At 37.6% G+C, this 17,253-nt stretch overlaps 1 protein-coding gene across 3 annotated transcripts in view; it reads right to left on the reverse strand.

The window, feature by feature from the left end:
• Positions 1–17,253, reverse strand: part of WASL (WASP like actin nucleation promoting factor) — a 73,542-nt gene that overhangs the window by 4,371 nt on the left and 51,918 nt on the right. For all 3 annotated transcript variants that reach the window (XM_030549161.1, XM_030549162.1, XM_030549160.1), the window contains exons 6-9: positions 14,350–14,521; positions 9,005–9,047; positions 8,396–8,549; positions 115–635 (exon numbers count right to left, since the gene is read on the reverse strand). In XM_030549161.1, coding sequence (XP_030405021.1) covers positions 115–635; positions 8,396–8,549; positions 9,005–9,047; positions 14,350–14,521 — 890 coding nt within the window. The remainder of the gene's footprint in view (positions 1–114; positions 636–8,395; positions 8,550–9,004; positions 9,048–14,349; positions 14,522–17,253) is intronic.

Below are 17,253 nucleotides of genomic sequence, written 5' to 3' on the forward strand. Positions count from 1 at the left end.
GCCAATTCCCCACAACCCCTACCAAAAATAAAAAACAAACAAAAAACCCAACCCATTGGCTATTGCTCTAAATAATTTTGGAAATTTAGAAGATGACAAACAGTAGATACTTACCGACTTCAGCTGTATACCCTGTCGTATCTGGTCTAAAAGCGCATCTCTTCCTGAGCTGGATACAGGTCGACTGTTCTGTTCTACTTTCTTTAACTGGGCACCTTCTCTGATTTGATCTAACAGTGCTGCTTTGTTTCCTGCAGAAGCTGGAAATTGGTTATCAACCTCTGAAGTGAAGCCAGGTGGTGGAGGAGGACCAGGAGGGGGAGGTGGTGGAGGCGGCGGTGGCGGTACACATGATCCACTTGCTGGTGGTGGAGGCGGTGGAGGTGGGCCAGCTGGTGCAGATGATGAGTGCACTGGAGGTGGTGGAGGATACATCCTGTTTGGAGGAGGAGGGGGCATTGCTGAACCTGGTCTAGATGGAGGTGGGGGTGGAGGTGCTGCTGTGGGAGCTCTTGAAGGAGGAGGAGGTGGAGCTCCTCTTCCCCTTGCAGGAGGAGGAGGAGGACCTGAGCTATGTGGAGGTGGTGGTGGAGGAGGAGGGGGTCCTCCTCTGGATGGTGGTGGCGGTGGTGGAGCTGAAACAAAACACATAAGATAGTGCCTAGTTATATACTACACAAAATTCTTATCCCAAGTCATTCCATCTGAGATGCATAGGAAGGAGTAAAATGTAACAGTGCCAAAACACCTTTGCCATGTCTTTTACAAGGATCTCTGTGCCTGTACACATTTTACTAGTCCTGATCTTGTTATGCTGAAAATATCGTCCATGTCATCTTTCTCATGTATTTTAAAGGAAAAGAACTTGTATGACACCAGCTATCAGCACTGCACTATATTTGTTAAAAAAAGAAAGCTATAAACCATAAGCTGGCTCTTGATGAGTGGCTTTTGTTATATCATTGGGTAGGAATTTCCCTGAATATCCATAGTCCTTTTTGTATAGGGAAATATTTTAGGAAGTTAACATTAAGCTTTCCAAGACATTCACCTCAGATACACAGGTAAGATTTCAGGAATATTTAGTTTTTGCTAAGTTAAGGGTGAGCAGGTCAAAATTACTCAAATGGAAACCTAGTAATTACCCTAAATATGGAGAGAATAGTATATTTTTTCAAAATTAGGGAAATGTGTATTTTTAAAAAGCATGGCTTGTTAGTAATTCTAACATTTTTCTGATAATACTAACAAGAGCGACCATAATTAGCTTCTGGCTAAGACAAGATGGCACACCATATTGCACGTACAGTTATGTTGTTGTGCAGGCCAATAGCAAACAATTGCTATCTTAAGAATTTACTCTCAGCAATGCACATTAAACCAAACCTGTTAGGATTAAACAGTGCTGCAGATACAGCATCTCAAGTTATAGGCAATGTTTCTTGGTCAACAGTTTTTAATATGGCATGTAATATACGTCTCAAACTAGTGTTTATTAGAACCTGCCCTATACCCCACATAGATTATGTACACAAAATTGGATTATACACCAGTTAGTCTATGGTTCTATCTAATGAAGTATTTCAATGCTTCTACTTTCCATATTTGAAAATACTCTGTCCTAGAGACAGCATATGTGCATTTTGATAGTTCAGCATATTTTATGTTATTCAATAACCCATCTTTGTACTCAGGCCTTTTCTGAGACAAGTTTTAGAGTTAATATTGGATGTATAGAGAGTTTCACATTGGGAAGATCTTATTTTTCTGTGATTGTGTGTCCTGAGCTCTCCAGAGGTGCTTGAACAGATAAACATTAGTCCTGGATGGACAGACACATATAATTGTGGAAAATTAAATTTTGATGCTTCTCCATTTATCTGATAGAAAAAATGCTCTATTGCCCATGTGATGGTTCAACTCTTACAGTTTGAGTGTCACCACTCAAAGTGAATCTGAAGTTATAATTAACTTGTAGATGCGGATTTGTTATTTTTTGAACCGCCTCTCATCTTGCTCAGATCATGACAAATTTATTCTTTATAACAATATCCTTATGTGAAAGAATGACAGAAGGAAATAACTTTTTAGATGTCCGCCTGAATACATTTTTGATAACTCTTTAGCTTAACTGAATTTTGTATTGAAATGAGTTTATTTGAACAATAGTTATCTTCCACAGCATAGTATCACTTTACTTTCAACTGGGCTTCTTTTAATGGCTTGTGTGATACTATAGTTTGTTTACTTTATTTAAACACAGATAGATGGATGGTCTTTAGGTTGTTTGAGAAGGATGTGCATTCTTTTAATTTGTTATGCGTTGGAAAAAAGCATGTTATGTGAAGTCCTGGGGCTCTGGAAGGGTGACATACAAGAGGAGGAGTTGAAGGTGTAAGCTCAGCTCCTCTGTCCTGTGAAATGCAGAGCTAGAGCTCCCTCCCTACCTCGCAAGAAGAGGGAGGGGTTCATAATAGGAAGTTTCATAAAGTTTACGACCAGAAGGGCCATTATTGGATTTAGTCTGTACATCACAAGGCATTAAATTTCATCCAGCTGCCTCTACACCTAGGTCAATAACTTGAGGACTGAAATGCTTTACTGTAACTCAAAAGATCAAGCTGTTATATGCCACAGAGAAAGAACAGGAGAGACTGAGGTGCTACCAATGCTTGCAGTACCTGCAATGTCAGGAAACTGAATTGTTGAGATAAGGTCCCATAAACCTACCAGCGATTTATGCTACAAGGAAAGGTGAAAAAATTAGGGCTGTCAAGCAATTAAAAAAATTAATCACAATTAATTGCACTGTTAATAAAATATCATTTATTTAAATATTTTTGGATGTTTTCTACATTTTCAAACATATTGATTTCAATTAAACAGAATACAAAGTGTACACTGCTCATTTTATTTTTTTTGTATTATAAATATTTGACCTGTAAAAAAACAAAAGAAACAGTATTTCAATTCTCCCATTACAAGTACTCTAGTGCAATCTCTTTATCATGGAAGTTGAACTTACAAATATAGAATTATGTACAAGAATAACTGCACTCAGAAACAAAACAATGTAAAACTTTAGCACCTACAGGTCCACTCAGTCCTACTTCTTGTTCAGCCAATTGCTCAGACAAACAAGCTTGTTTACATTTGCAGGAGATAATGCTGCTTGCTTCTTATTTACGTCACCTGAAAGTAAGACATTTGCATTGCATTGTTGCAGCTGGCGTCACAAGATATTTACGTGCCGGATGTGCTAAAGATTCATATGTCCCTTGATGCTTCAACCACCATTCCAGAGGACATGCACCCATAATGACGACAGATTTTGCTCGATAACAATCCAAAGTAGAGTGGACTGATGCATGTTCATTTTCATCATCTGAGTCAGATGCCACCAGCAGAAGGTTGATTTTTTTTTTTTTTGGTGGTTTGAGTTCTGTAGTTTCCGCATCAGTCTCTCTCTTTTAAGACTTCTGAAAGCATGTTCCACACCTCGACCCTCTCAGATTTTAGACAGCATGTCAGATTCTTAAACCTTGGGTCAAGTGCTGATGCTACTTTTAGAAATCCCACACTGGTACCACCTTTGCCTTTTGTCAAATCTGCAGTGAAAGTGTTCTTAGAACAACATGTGCTGGGTCATCATCCAAGACTGCTATAACATGAAATTTATGGCAGAATGCAGGTAAAACAGAGCAGGAGACATACTATTCTCCATGTGAGTTCAGTTACAAATTTAATTAACGCATCGATTTTTTTTTTAACAAGCTTCAACATGGAAGCATGTCTTCTGGAATGATGGCCAAAGCATGAAGAGGAATATGAATCTTTAGCGAATCTGACATGTAAATATCTTGCGATGCCAGAGACAACTGTGCACTGTGAATGTCTCACTTTCAGGTGACACTGTAAATAAGAAGTGGGCAGCATTATCTCCAACAAATGTAAACGAACTTGTTTGTCTGGTTGAACAAGCAGTAGGACTGAGCGGACTTATAGGCTCTAGAGTTTTCCATTGTTTTGTTTCTGAGTTCAATTGTGTAAAAAAAACAACCCCAAAAACCAAAACAAACCCACTTTTGTAAGTTGCACTTTCACAATAAAGAGATTGCACTACAGTACTCGTATGAGGTGAATTGAAAAAAAAATACTGTTTATTTTGTTTATCATTTTGACAGTGCAAATATTAGTAATCAAAAATATAAAGTGAGCAGCGTACACTGTATATTCTGTGTTGTAACTGAAACCAATATATTTGAAAATGTAGAAAAACATCCAAAATATTTAATATATTTCAATTGGTATTCTATTATTTAACAGTGCAATTAATTGTGATTCTTTTTATTTTTCATAATTTTTTGAGTTAATTGCGTGAGTTAACTGCAATTGACAGCCCTAGAAAAAAATCCTAGTGTACCTGCCAATATGAGCTGTGGGAAATTCCTTCCAGACCCCACATCTGCTGATCATTTGTCTTTGAGCATGTGAGCAAGACATACGAGCCAGGCATCTAAGAAAGATCATTATCTGTACCTCCTCAGAGCACTGGTCCATCCCATCTCATGTCCAGAGTTCAGATGAGGCCAATTCCCAATACTCCAAAGGAAAAACTACCAAAACACATCTGGCCAATTATGCACAGAGGGTGGGGATGGCGCTTCCTGACCCCTGTGACTGGTTGATGCCCTGAAGAATGAGGTTTGATTATAGTCAAATCACCAGGAAGAGGAATTTGAAGCAGGAACTGTAGGAGGCACAGGGAAGATTGACTGCGAACCCCTGAATCTCACTGGGAAGATTCAAGGGCTCCCAACCATTCCTCCTGAACGTGAAGCAGGAAAAGCATTGACAAGAAAAGGTGTGTGCCAACGGAGTTCAACATTCACTTCCTCTCCTCTCCTTGTTATTACCTCCCCCTTCCTTCCAAAAAAGGGGAAAGGGGGATATTCTATTCCCTGCTCACACCTTAGTTTCACTGATTTATTGCATCAGAAATCAATGCTGCCAACACCCTTGGTATCATGAGTATGGGCTGCATTGGGGAAATATTCCCCTTTGGCCACTAGAGGTCACTGTCACCATATGTAACATCTTCAGTAAGAAGATATGTATATTTTTCTGGATTACTGGAAAAATATACAACTTTGCCATGCTTCAGAATTTGTGCTGCCTCCATAACTTACTGCAGTCCACTTTCCTTGACAGAATGGTGTTAAAATCTCTGACTTACAGAGAAAACTTATCTACCACGTGCATTAGTCATATCTAGAGAGGCAAAACATGCCATATCCCAGACAGCATAGTGAAACCGCCAACCTGATGACTGTGGAAATAAGAGTCTGAGGTTCTAGGAGGCTCACTTGCATTAAAAGTAAGAAGTTTGTTGAACAAATGTTACATACCACCAAGGGAATGGCTGAATGCCTTATGGATTTTCAAAACTGTACGACTCGAAAAGTGAGAAGAACCTCACACCAGAAAACAGAATGATGAGTATCTCAGAGGTTTAAGAGAAAAAAACGTAAGTGAAACATTCCAAGCAAAAGATATATCTGTCTTGATAAAAGCTAACTGAACCAAATTACTCTATTTTTGTCAATAGTTATGTCCAAAGTTTCTTAAAACCTTCTAATGAAAACAGCCTTGCTAAAAAACCTCATCAACTCTGCAAGTGTTAGGGGAAAGAAACCCAAGACAAATGACTTCTATTTCAAAATCAGCTAGCAGCATAATGGACTCAAACCTCTACCCAGCATCCTGTCAGGCCTAATGCCATCCATAAGCACAGAGAATCTTGCAATAAAACACAGAAAATGAAAAATGGGGGTGGGGGGAGGGAAGGAAAGTAGAAGAGAGAGGGTTTTTCAGTGAAAACAATCCCAAAGCACTTCAAATTGCAGTCAAGATTTAACATTTCCTTGTATATTGCGTATAATAGTTACAGATAAAAGCATTCTAGCTGACAAAGTTAAGACTTTTAGGATTATTGAGCTACTTCTAACATAAAGGAGGCCCCCCATCTTATTTGTCATGCATGCTAAGATGAGGCAGCAGCTTTTTGTTTAACTACACCCATGCAAAGTGGTGGAACTTTAAGGTCATGCACACGTTGTAAAAGCTAGCATTGTACGCTATCTGTAAAACACCAAGGACAAGTAAAGAAACAACTCAAAGACTAACATGGTCAGGCAGTTTCAAAATTCGGTACTTTATACATATTTTAAGATTAAAGGAGACAAACTTTTGAAGGCGAGAAATACAATTGGAAATTTGCAAATCCAGTGTTTTCATATAAAGACTTAATCCAAGCCAAATTTCAATGGTAAACCAACACAGAAAGGTAGTTTTTGACTAGATTTTTTTCGTGTCACAATTACTGTGTCTTATTGTTAATAAATGAGTTTTTGGTCTAACACTTCTTATCCATTAAGTAAGGGCCAAGCAGTCACAACATACATATTTTTTTAGTGATATATGCTTAAATACATACCACTCCAACGTGGTGGACCTAGAGAATAAATGTAATAAGTTACCGAACTAATATGAAGCAATTTACCGAGCAGCCTGAAACTACTGTAATTCCAATAGCATTAATATCGATACTCCTGAAAAATAATCAGGGAATTATTTTGAATTCTGATAATATCAATGTATTTTTAGCAGAATGACATGTCATTACACGTTCCCATCACCATAGTTACATTAAGATGTTATGAAAAACAGCAGATAAATATAATGGCAACAAATATTTGAATGGAGAGAGATAAACAGTGGTGTCCCTCTGGGGTCTGTACTGGGACCAATATGATTCAATATAGTTATAAATGATCTGGAAAAAGGGGTAAACACTGAGGTGGCAAAATCTGCAGATGATACAAAACTACTCATGATAGTTAAGTCCAAAGCAGACTGTGAAGAACTACAAAACGATGTCATAAAATTGAGTGACTGGGCAACAAAATGGCAGATGAAATTCAATGTTGATAAATGCAAAGTAAAACACATTGGAAAACATAATCCCAACTATCTATATTATGGGGGGTCTAAATTACCTGTTACCACTCAAGAAAGATCTTTGTCATTGTGGATAGTTATCTGAAAACATCCACTCAATGTGCAGCGGCAGTCAAAAAGGCTAACAATGTTGGGAATCATTAAGAAAGGGATAGATAAGAAGACAGAAAATATCATATTGCCTCTATATAAATCCATGGTATGCCCACATCTTGAATACTGCATGCAGATGTAGTTGCCTCATTGCAAAATAGATATACTGGAGATGGAAAAGGTTCAGAAAAGGGCCACAAAAATTATTAGGGGTATGGAACGGCTTCTGTATGGGGAGAGATTAATAAGGCTGACTTTTCAGCTTGGAAAGGAATGATGGGGGAGGGGGAGAATATGATAGAGATCTATAAAATAATGACTGGTGTGGAGAAAGTAAATAAGGAAGTGTTATTTACTTCTTCTCATAATACAAGAATTATGAGTCACCAAATGAAATTAATAGGCAGCAGGTTTAAAAACAAACAAAAGGAAGTATTTTTTCCACACAATGCACCGTCAACCTGTGGAACTCCTTGCCAGAGGATGCTGTGAAGGCCAAGACTATAACAGGGTTCAAAAAAGAACTAGATAAGTTCACGGAGGATAGGTCCATCACGGGCTATTAGCCAGGATAGGCAGGGATGGTGTCCCTCAACTCTGTTTGCCAGACAGGGAATGTTGTCCATTCCCTCTGGGGCCAGTATGGCCATTCTTAAATACATTAAGTAATAGTATGCTGGAAATGGCTCATTTATGTATAAAGTTCCAGTAGAAACTTAGCTCAGAGACCCTTTGATTACCAAGCAATAGTTCCACTACTTGAGTTAAAAGGAGAACAAGCTGCAGACCTTTGTATATTAGAAGGTTCATAACCCACTGTACTACTAAACTTAAGTTTGCATCAGACACACATCTGTCTCTCCCACATTTGATGACTCAACTATGTTCTTTACTTTGAACTGACAGCAGAAATGGATTTCTTGAATTCTGTCTTTAAATAGTTATGATTTTGAAAGACCAAAAATAAAATATGCAATGGAAACTACTTTAAATTCAGATGGGAGATATTGCATAGCTTTGCAGTCAGTGAAAGTGTTACTGAAAATTACTTGTGACATGCAAAACATTTTGATCATAGAGAAATATTTTAGAACTATACTCATGGGTGACACTGGGACACTTATGTAGTGTACTGTAATGCACAGAAATCTCAAACTCAATATCCAATTTCTATTCCAAAGTAAGGGCATGAGAAGACTTCCAGAAACTGCTTCACATGAGTAACATTTTTTAATCCTAAGTCAAATAGCTCAGTCTGATGCATTAGTTGCTGAAGACTTACCTTGCCTACGCAGCTCATTTTTAACAGCTTCTACTCCTCCTGTTTTTTCAATGAAATCATATATCACCTTCGATGTTTCTTTGTCTTTTAATTGAGCCTCTGAAATTCCACACAGATCAAACAGTTTTTTCAGTTCTGGGTCCAAGTTGTTCACCTGCAAATCAGACACTTAGTTCTATAATTATTGATGGATACTGTTTTTTCTCGTCTGAAGTAAACAAATAAAAGAAAGATTCTTATTTTATTTATAAACCTTTTTTTGGTTAAAAATCCCATCTAGCTAAGAGGAACAGCTAAACAAAAATGAGACTCAAGCACAGATTGCTGTGCTGAATTCCTTAATAAGAACAGACTTTTCTTGGTGTGGAAAGAAAATATTAGCTAGTCTTCTACAATTCCCCCCTGCCCCAAATCTTTTTAGTATTTTCTCTCCACATAATTTTTCCAGAATGCATCATTCTGTAGCATCACAGAAGCCATGATTTGCATGGTTTACGATGGAACTTTTAGTTTTTGATACCATTCTTGATACCATTCTTGGACACCTTAGTCAAAAACATGTTGCTTTTAACCATCTGATATGTTATGTACAATGCTGAAGTTACTTACATCAAAACCAGTGTTTGGATCCCAACCAACGTGTCCAATGTGTCTAAAAAGCAAAATTAAAGAAATCCATGTCAGAGAAATGGCAGTTTTGTGGTTAGAACACTGGACTAGGACTCCAGGAACTCTGGGTTCAGTATTAGGTTATGTCATAGTCTTTTTGTGAGACACTGGGTAAGTCAACAATTAACACCTCTCAGTGCTTCAGATCTCCATTTGTATTATGCGCTACAAAATACTTTTTCTCCCATCTGTTGTCTTGTTCATCCAGATCACGAGTCACACTCATTTGGTGGGAAGGACTGAATTCCATTACTTTTGGTTATGGAGTGTGGCATAAATTAGGACTCCATACCCCAGAATAATACATTGATGTTAACTGGGGGCTTTTTTTTTTTTTTTTTTTTTAATAATTGGAGATATACCTATATCTCCTAGAACTAGAAGGGACCTTGAAAGGTCATTGAGTCCAGCTCCCTGCTTTCACTAGCAGGACCAAGTACTGATTTTTGCTGCAGATCTGTAAGTGGCCCCCTCAAGGATTGAACTTACAACCCTTGGTTTAGCAGGCCAATGCTTGAACCACTGAGCTATCCCTCCCCCCAAACAGCAAGGATAGATTTTGGCTTTTATACAGTAACTACACTTCTGCTACTATTATTTAAGTTATTTATTGTCTCGTTCAATACCACACAGTGAGAAAGTATGCTGGCCCTCCTTCTTTGGGCCACCACCATTTTTGCTCTGTTTCTTTTCCTCACCTACTGCTCCTTTCTCCCTTTTCCTTCGCTTAGTGTTTCTGTTCTATGCTGCATTTCCTTCCCTAAGCAATTCCCAGTTCTCATCAGCCCAGGTGTCTCTCCCATACCCTTCCATCCACTAAAATAGTCAGTGTTGACATTTATGTGCCAGCATTTTATTTGACATTCCCATGAGATTAATAGGAGACAAGAGTTCACACCTCTCCAAGCCACTGTTTCAGGCTGCCTACAGAATCAGGAAGGCAGCACTACATTAGTTTACAAGCATTACATATTTGGAACGTCTTCTGACAAAAACGAGGACTTAAAAATACCTTTTTAAAAATCAAGCTGAGATTCTGCACAAACAGAGTAAGTCATGATGGTCACAAAAATACACTGGGGGGGATATCCAGCTGACAAACAGCATACTTCAGATTAAGTTCATCAAGAAAGACTGCCTTCATATGTACCTAGCGCACTGGGGTCCCAATCTTGGTTAGGGCTTCTAGGTGCTACTCTAATACAAATATTCCCTTACACGAATGATACAAATTAAGACCAAAAAGTAATAAAGACCATTTTTAGGCAGCATAATTAGAAGTCTTTTAGATAAGATGGCCAAAATGAACAAAAGTCTAGTCTAAAAAACCCCTTATTAATCATGCTATTATTCTAAACATTCATATGAAGTGACATGAGCTGTTTCTAGCTATTTCTAGCTAAATCATTTTACAAGTATTTATATACACCTCTCATATCAATATGAAATATAATTACATATACAGTTTATTCCTAATACTTATTGTATAAAGTCAGCTGAAATTATCAATGAAATTAAACATTTAAACTAGTTGCGTATTTCACACTGCTCCTCAAAAGACTTACAACTGGTGGACAGAAGATCATGACTGGCACTAAATTAATAACATTTGTATGCTCATTTGTTTCTTAAATATCCATGGTTATTGCCACTGGTATTAAAAACAATTTAAAAAAAATCTATGGAAAAACAAAAATGTGGAGAAATATCACACAGATTACCTTTATGTATTGACCAAGTTTATTTTGGAAAATGTTACATTTCTCTTTCCAATAAACAAACAAAAATGAATTTTTATGAAAATGCTAAAATATTTTGCATACAAGTTTTATGATTATGTGTAAGGTAAGGGCTTGTCTACAAAAGAAAGCTGCAATAGCGTAACTAAGGATTTTTTTTAAACCAATTCAGGTAACTCATGGGTGCACAACTAACTAAACTGGTTTCAAATGATACCTTTAATTATTCAGGTTCAACTTTGATTTATACAAGGTATATGTAACATGAATTATGCTTAGAGCTGGCAGAGAAGCCAAATTTTAGGTCTGTGAAATTTGAGTTTCAAGAAATATTTTTTGGGCTGATAAAAATGTGGCATTTCCAAAACAAAATATATTCCCTGAGATCCCTGGCAGGTTGAAATAGAACCAAGGACCCCGAAAGCCTTTGCGGATATTGACTGAAATGAACATGGTTCTTATCACTTCAGTGCTGCCCATCATCAAATAATGAGGAAACCGACCAGATTCTGGCTAGTGTGACATGTTTCATTTTTGAGGAATCAGCAAATTCTGATGAAAAAAATGTTTCACTGGAATTTTCCCAACCAGCTCTAGTTATGATGCTCAATAGTTCAGTACTTTAACCACAGTACTTATTTATATCTATGCTGGACCAAATTATTCAACTGTGCTATCTTGATATTGTCAAGACAAGAACGTCCCTATGTTTGTAACAAAAGCAGGTATTAAACATTTATCCCACAATACTAGGTCACTTTTACTGGGAAGCTTATAATGTACGTATGTATGTATGTATACATACACACACTATACATACACACACACACACAGAATAAGACCACATCCCACCAAAGTAAAAAACAATGGCAAAGATTTATCAATGATTTTTTTCAGTAGGAATTTTGCCTTTGTGACAAATATCTGTGATTAGCCACTGGTGTGGCTGCACTAGTGCAAACAGAGTGTTGGTTTAAGCAACGATAAACTCCACTAGTGCAACTGATCATTTATTATGAATTTTGCTTATCTATGCTAGGGATGTACATCGGCAGAGCTCCACCATTAGTGGGCCACAGATGTCTACACTGGGGATTTCAGCTAAGGCCTGATGGTTACTTGAGTTTTTCCTTCTTTTAGGCCACGCAGTTCAGCTTTTCCCTATTGTCTGGTTTTCTGGTGGTCGTGCTTCTTTTATTGTTTGTATTCTGGTCGGGCCTAGGAGCCCCAGTCATGGACTAGGACTCCATTGTACTAGATACTGTATAAACAGATAAAATGATTCCTTCGTCAAAGAACTTAAGCATCACATTTGGAAAAAGGATACATTTTATCCTCTCTTTCCTCACCTTTATTGAGCTCTCGCTATAATCCACATGCTTTCTAAACACTATTACATGAGATTATTATAACGGTAGTGCTACTAGTTCCATGGGAAAGTTTACCAGTCTATCCCCGCATGCCAGTGATGGAGGATGAAGGTTCAAAAAAACAGTATTGCTGGACAAGGGCATAAGCCCACGCTGAAGAAAACATTGATTTTGTATTAAGGGAACTGAAGTGGATGCCTTCTGTAGCTAACTCAGGCTCTTTACATTCCCATTCCTATAATGTGACTATGAAAGTCTAGTGGATAAACACAGGGCTGGAAGAGACCTTGAGAGGTCACCAGTCCACCCCACTTCCCCTGGGTTTTTATTTGTCTAACCTCTTCTTAAAAATCTCTAATGACAGAGTTTATACAACATCCCTTGGTAACCTATTTCAGTACTTAACCATCTTTATAGTCAGAATTTTTTTCTTAATATTTAACCTAAATATTCCTCCCTGAAGATTAAGAATCATCCTCTTCATACCAATCTTTTACATATTTGAAGACTATTATCAAGTCCTCCCCCATCCTTCAATCTTTTCTCAAGACTAAAAACTGCACATTTTTTTTAAAATGTTTCCTCACAGGCTGTTTTCTAAACTTATTTGTATTACTCTCCTCTGGACTCTCTCCAATTTGCCCACATCTCTCTAAGTGTGGTACTGACAACTCAAGCTGAGACCTCACAAATGCTGAGTAGAGCTGAGCAATTACCTCCCATGTCTTATATACAATGTTCTTGTTAAATACATACCAGAATGACATTTGCCTTTTGTGCAACAGATGTTCTATTTGTGACCCACTAAAATGCTCAGATTCTTTTCTGCAGTACTGCCTAGCCAGTTATCCCTGATTTTGTATTTGGGTATTTGATTTTTTCTTCCTTAGTGTAGTGCTTTGCATTTGTATCTACTGAATTTCATCCTGTATTTTAGATCAATTCTCCAATTTGTCAAAGTCATTTTGAATTCCAATGCACTTGCAACCTCTCCCAGCTTAGTGTCATCTGAAAATTTTGTAAGTATGCTTTCCACTCCATTACCCCAAATTACCAAAAATATCGGCTAGTACCAGACCAAGGACAGATCTTGGCAAGGCTCTACTAGGTATTTCCTCCTAGAGTGACAGTAAACCATTGATAACTACAGAGTACTTTTTTTAGAGCCAGTTGTACACTGACTTTATAGTAATTTCATCTATACCCATTTCCCTAATTGCTTACAAGAATGTAATGTGGGATTGTGTCAAAATCCTTACTAAAAATTAAAATATATTATCTCTACTAATTCCCTCTATATATTAGGCCAGTAAACCTGTCAAAGAAGGAAATTAGGGTTGTTTGGTATGCTTTGTTCTTGACAAATTCACATTACCTTATCTTCTTGTTGATTAACAATTTATTCAGATGACTGAGTAACAAAGTTAAGCTGACTGGTCTATAATTCCCTAGTCCTCTCTGTACCACCTTGTAAAGATAGCTACCATGTTTGCCCTTCTCCAGTCCTTTGAGACTCTCACCAGTCCTCCATGAGTTCTCAAAGAAAATCACTAATGGTTCTGAGTTTGAGCTAGTTCCTTAAGTACCCTAGAGTGAAATTCATCAGGCTCTGCAAACTTGAACACATCTACCTTATTTAAATATTCGTTAACCTGTTCTTTCCCTACTCTAGCTTGTGTTCTTTTCCTTCTTATTGTTAATATTGTGTTAAGCATCTGGGTCAAAATGGACCTTTTTGGAAAGACTGAAACACAACAGGCATTAAACCCCTCAGTCTTCTTGGTGTTATCTGTCATTACTTCTCCTTCCCTGCTAATGAGTGGATAATGCACACTTCCTTTTTAAAAAGCATTGAGATTAAATCCTATTAAATTACTATTCAGGAAACTGATAAGAATTAATCTAAAATGGTATGAATATGAAATTTCAAAAAAATAATACAAGTGAAATAGGATCTAACATATTTCATGTGTAAAAAGAAATGAAATTAGAGAAGAACTGTTAAGCTATATAAAAAGATATGATACCTAACAAACTGTTAAGAGGAAGATTTGTTGATTAAGCAGTCAATTTGAAATGTAGGGCTAATTTGCTAACAACCATTTAAACAAGCCATATATATGTGGCTGAGCTGTTTTTCTAAGCGGGAAACGAACAGTAATACAAGTGTCCTTACTGGAAGTTGCTTGGAGTTCCAATATCTGCCTTTGTCAATTTCTTCTTTTTCACCTTTCCTTTTTTCTTGATCTCTTTGGTATATGAAATATTGTTGACTTGTGAATTATAAAATCTATTAGTTGTAATTTCTGGATTTTTGATATCAACAGTTGCCATTGGTAGACTTGGACCTATGAAGAGAAGACACGGATTTCACTACTATACTTAACCAAAGTGGATTACACATTTAACCTACCAACTGGATCATTCTGACATAGATATCGTACCCATTTGCTCCCCAAACGTGGTACTCTGCTTGAGTTCTGAGTGTAAGTAGATTACGAATCAGTAGAGAGGCTCAAGATAAATTATTCATTATACAGGACTGAACTTTAGTCTGATTTGGGGTAGTGCCATAACAATTTCACCAACAGAACATTTGTTTTGTGTCATTTTTGTATAGAAGAAATCAAACAAAACAAAAATAAGAGTTTGTTCATTCCATGATTTTCACTGAGGCATAACAGTAAGATTTGCTTGCACATAGATCTGTGTTTCAAATAGGAAACACTAAATGCTATATAGTCAGTAGCAGTGTACTAACACTATCATCATATCATGGCAAACAACTGACCTCTAGAGACAAGAAACCTCAGACTATCATTTATGATTGAAATTTTTACGATAGACGCCTGTGATGTTCACTAGACCCTAGACAATCTGTTTTTAAAAAGGTCAGCAGATAGCTACTCTGTTTCTGATTGATAGCAGCCAAAAATTAAACAACTCTCCAAAAGTCAATTCCAACTTACTTTACTCATGTCAATAGGACCACTTATGTGAGTAAGGTGAGTAGGATTTAGTCCTCTGACTCATCCAGTCAATATTTCCACTATAATAAAGAGGATACTAAGGTAGAGGAGAGTAATTACGTGGGGGAAAGGATAGCTCAGTGGTTTGAGCATTGGCCTGCTAAACCCAGGGTTGTGAGCTCAATCCTTGAGGGGGACCATTCAGGGATCTAGGGCAAAAAAACCCAAACAATCTGGGGATGGGTCCTGCTTTGAGCAGCAGATTGGAACAGATGACCTCCTGAGGTCCCTTCCAACCCTGATATTCTATGAAATTCTCAGATTGTGTAAGCTGTCATCTCTTTATAGAGGTCAATGCCACTATGAGAATTTACCAGCTAAGGATATATCTGTACAAACCAATGCTGTTAGTGAGTCATTCTTTTGTACTATATCATTCAAGAGGAGGATATTAATGTAGTAGTTCAACTGATGATGCTTCAGTGCAAGTTAAAAGGGCTTTATAAAGACAGATCTATTTCTCACGGCTATAGGTTTTTAGGAAAACAATAACGAGTTCTACAGAAGCACTCTACTTAGTGAAGTGGACACAACACATGCCACAAATTATTTTTGAGTTGCCCAATTAAGCCTTAGAGCTATTCAGAATTACTTGCTCCTTGTAATATAGATTGTAGCACAACTAACCAAACAAATAGATGCAGAGAAAAGAGATTCAGATGAAGCAGCAGCCTTAAAAAGCAGGGTTTGGTGAATAATCTGATTACGGCAAAGAGACCAAGGAGGCATATATGAGAGAGTCTTATGCTTACTTACATGGGTAGTCTCATTGATTTTGAAACATTTACTGTCTCAGTTCAGCGATCCACATGCAATTTTTTTGGAAGGGACATTAAAACTCATGCTTCAAGGCCCAAGCTAATCTACAACTATTAGATACCAGAACAAGACTTAATATGACAGATTACCCCACGTCTACTTCCTACAGGGTTTTTACACCTTCCTCTGAATTGTTTTGGCCATTGTCCAAGACAGGACACTGGACTAGATGAGCCTCAAGATCTGATTAAGTATGGCAAGTCCTAGATTCCAGTACAAGTGTTCACAGGATTGGGCTTTAATGTTTTAAGTAAATGGCAGCCACAAGGATCATTCTATCTAGTCCCTGCTCAAGCTCAGGAAGATACGTCACTGGTGGACAACAGACTGTTAACTGAATACAACCTAAGTAGCAGATATCCATAAAAATCCTTTACAGTGTTAGAAATGCTTCAATTTTTAAATCTTGTTTGGACCATCGGCAATTTCACATCATATGATAAAGACTGAATAACGAAGGTACAGAAACAAAGGTAAATCTGCAGTCTTGAAAGAAAAAAAATCATTTTTAGCTTGTTTTTCTAGAATCTCTCACTGTAGGAAAAAAGACATTTCCAAATACACCTGTCTGCGTTTCTAGAAGTCAATATTTTTCTCCACCTTCAATTAATTATAGGTGGAGCTGATAGCAATGCCGAAAGTTAAGGCTGCTCAACACTTTGCATTATAAGACCCTATTTTCAGTTGCTCATAACTTTAGACAACTTTAATCTTTTGGGCTGAAACTGCATATGGTTCAGGCGGACCTGGATTTGGAAAGTATTGGCTAAAAGTTCAGCCATTTCAGAAAACAAGATTTGGGAAAAACACTGGTCTTACCACTGTTAAATTCCTACAACTTTTCATTGACACACTAATTTCTCTATGCTTTGGAGCAGGAGCTTGAAGTTTGGCAGGGGGATGTCATAGTACCAGGGATGTGCATTTTACAGTCCCCACGGAAGTCTGCCCAAGTTTATCTAAGCGATGAGCCACTGAAAAGTCGGTCTGCACTTGTTCAGTATAGAGGTTTGTTAGAGGCTGGCATCCAAAATCCATCCCTCACTGTTCCTAGTGCTGACGAGTCTGTGCATGTGCCATTTCCAGAGTGGCTGAGCATATTCCACCCTGAGGCTGCAAGGTTGAGCAGGACTTTCTCAACAACGGGACCTCACAGCAACTGAGGGATGTTGTGGTACTGGCACCAGAAATGAGAGCAAGACTTTCTTCCGTTCAATGCCCCTCCTGCTGGC

The sequence above is a fragment of the Gopherus evgoodei genome, chromosome 1 (assembly GCF_007399415.2).
Source record: "Gopherus evgoodei ecotype Sinaloan lineage chromosome 1, rGopEvg1_v1.p, whole genome shotgun sequence".
Taxonomy (NCBI): domain Eukaryota; kingdom Metazoa; phylum Chordata; order Testudines; family Testudinidae; genus Gopherus; species Gopherus evgoodei.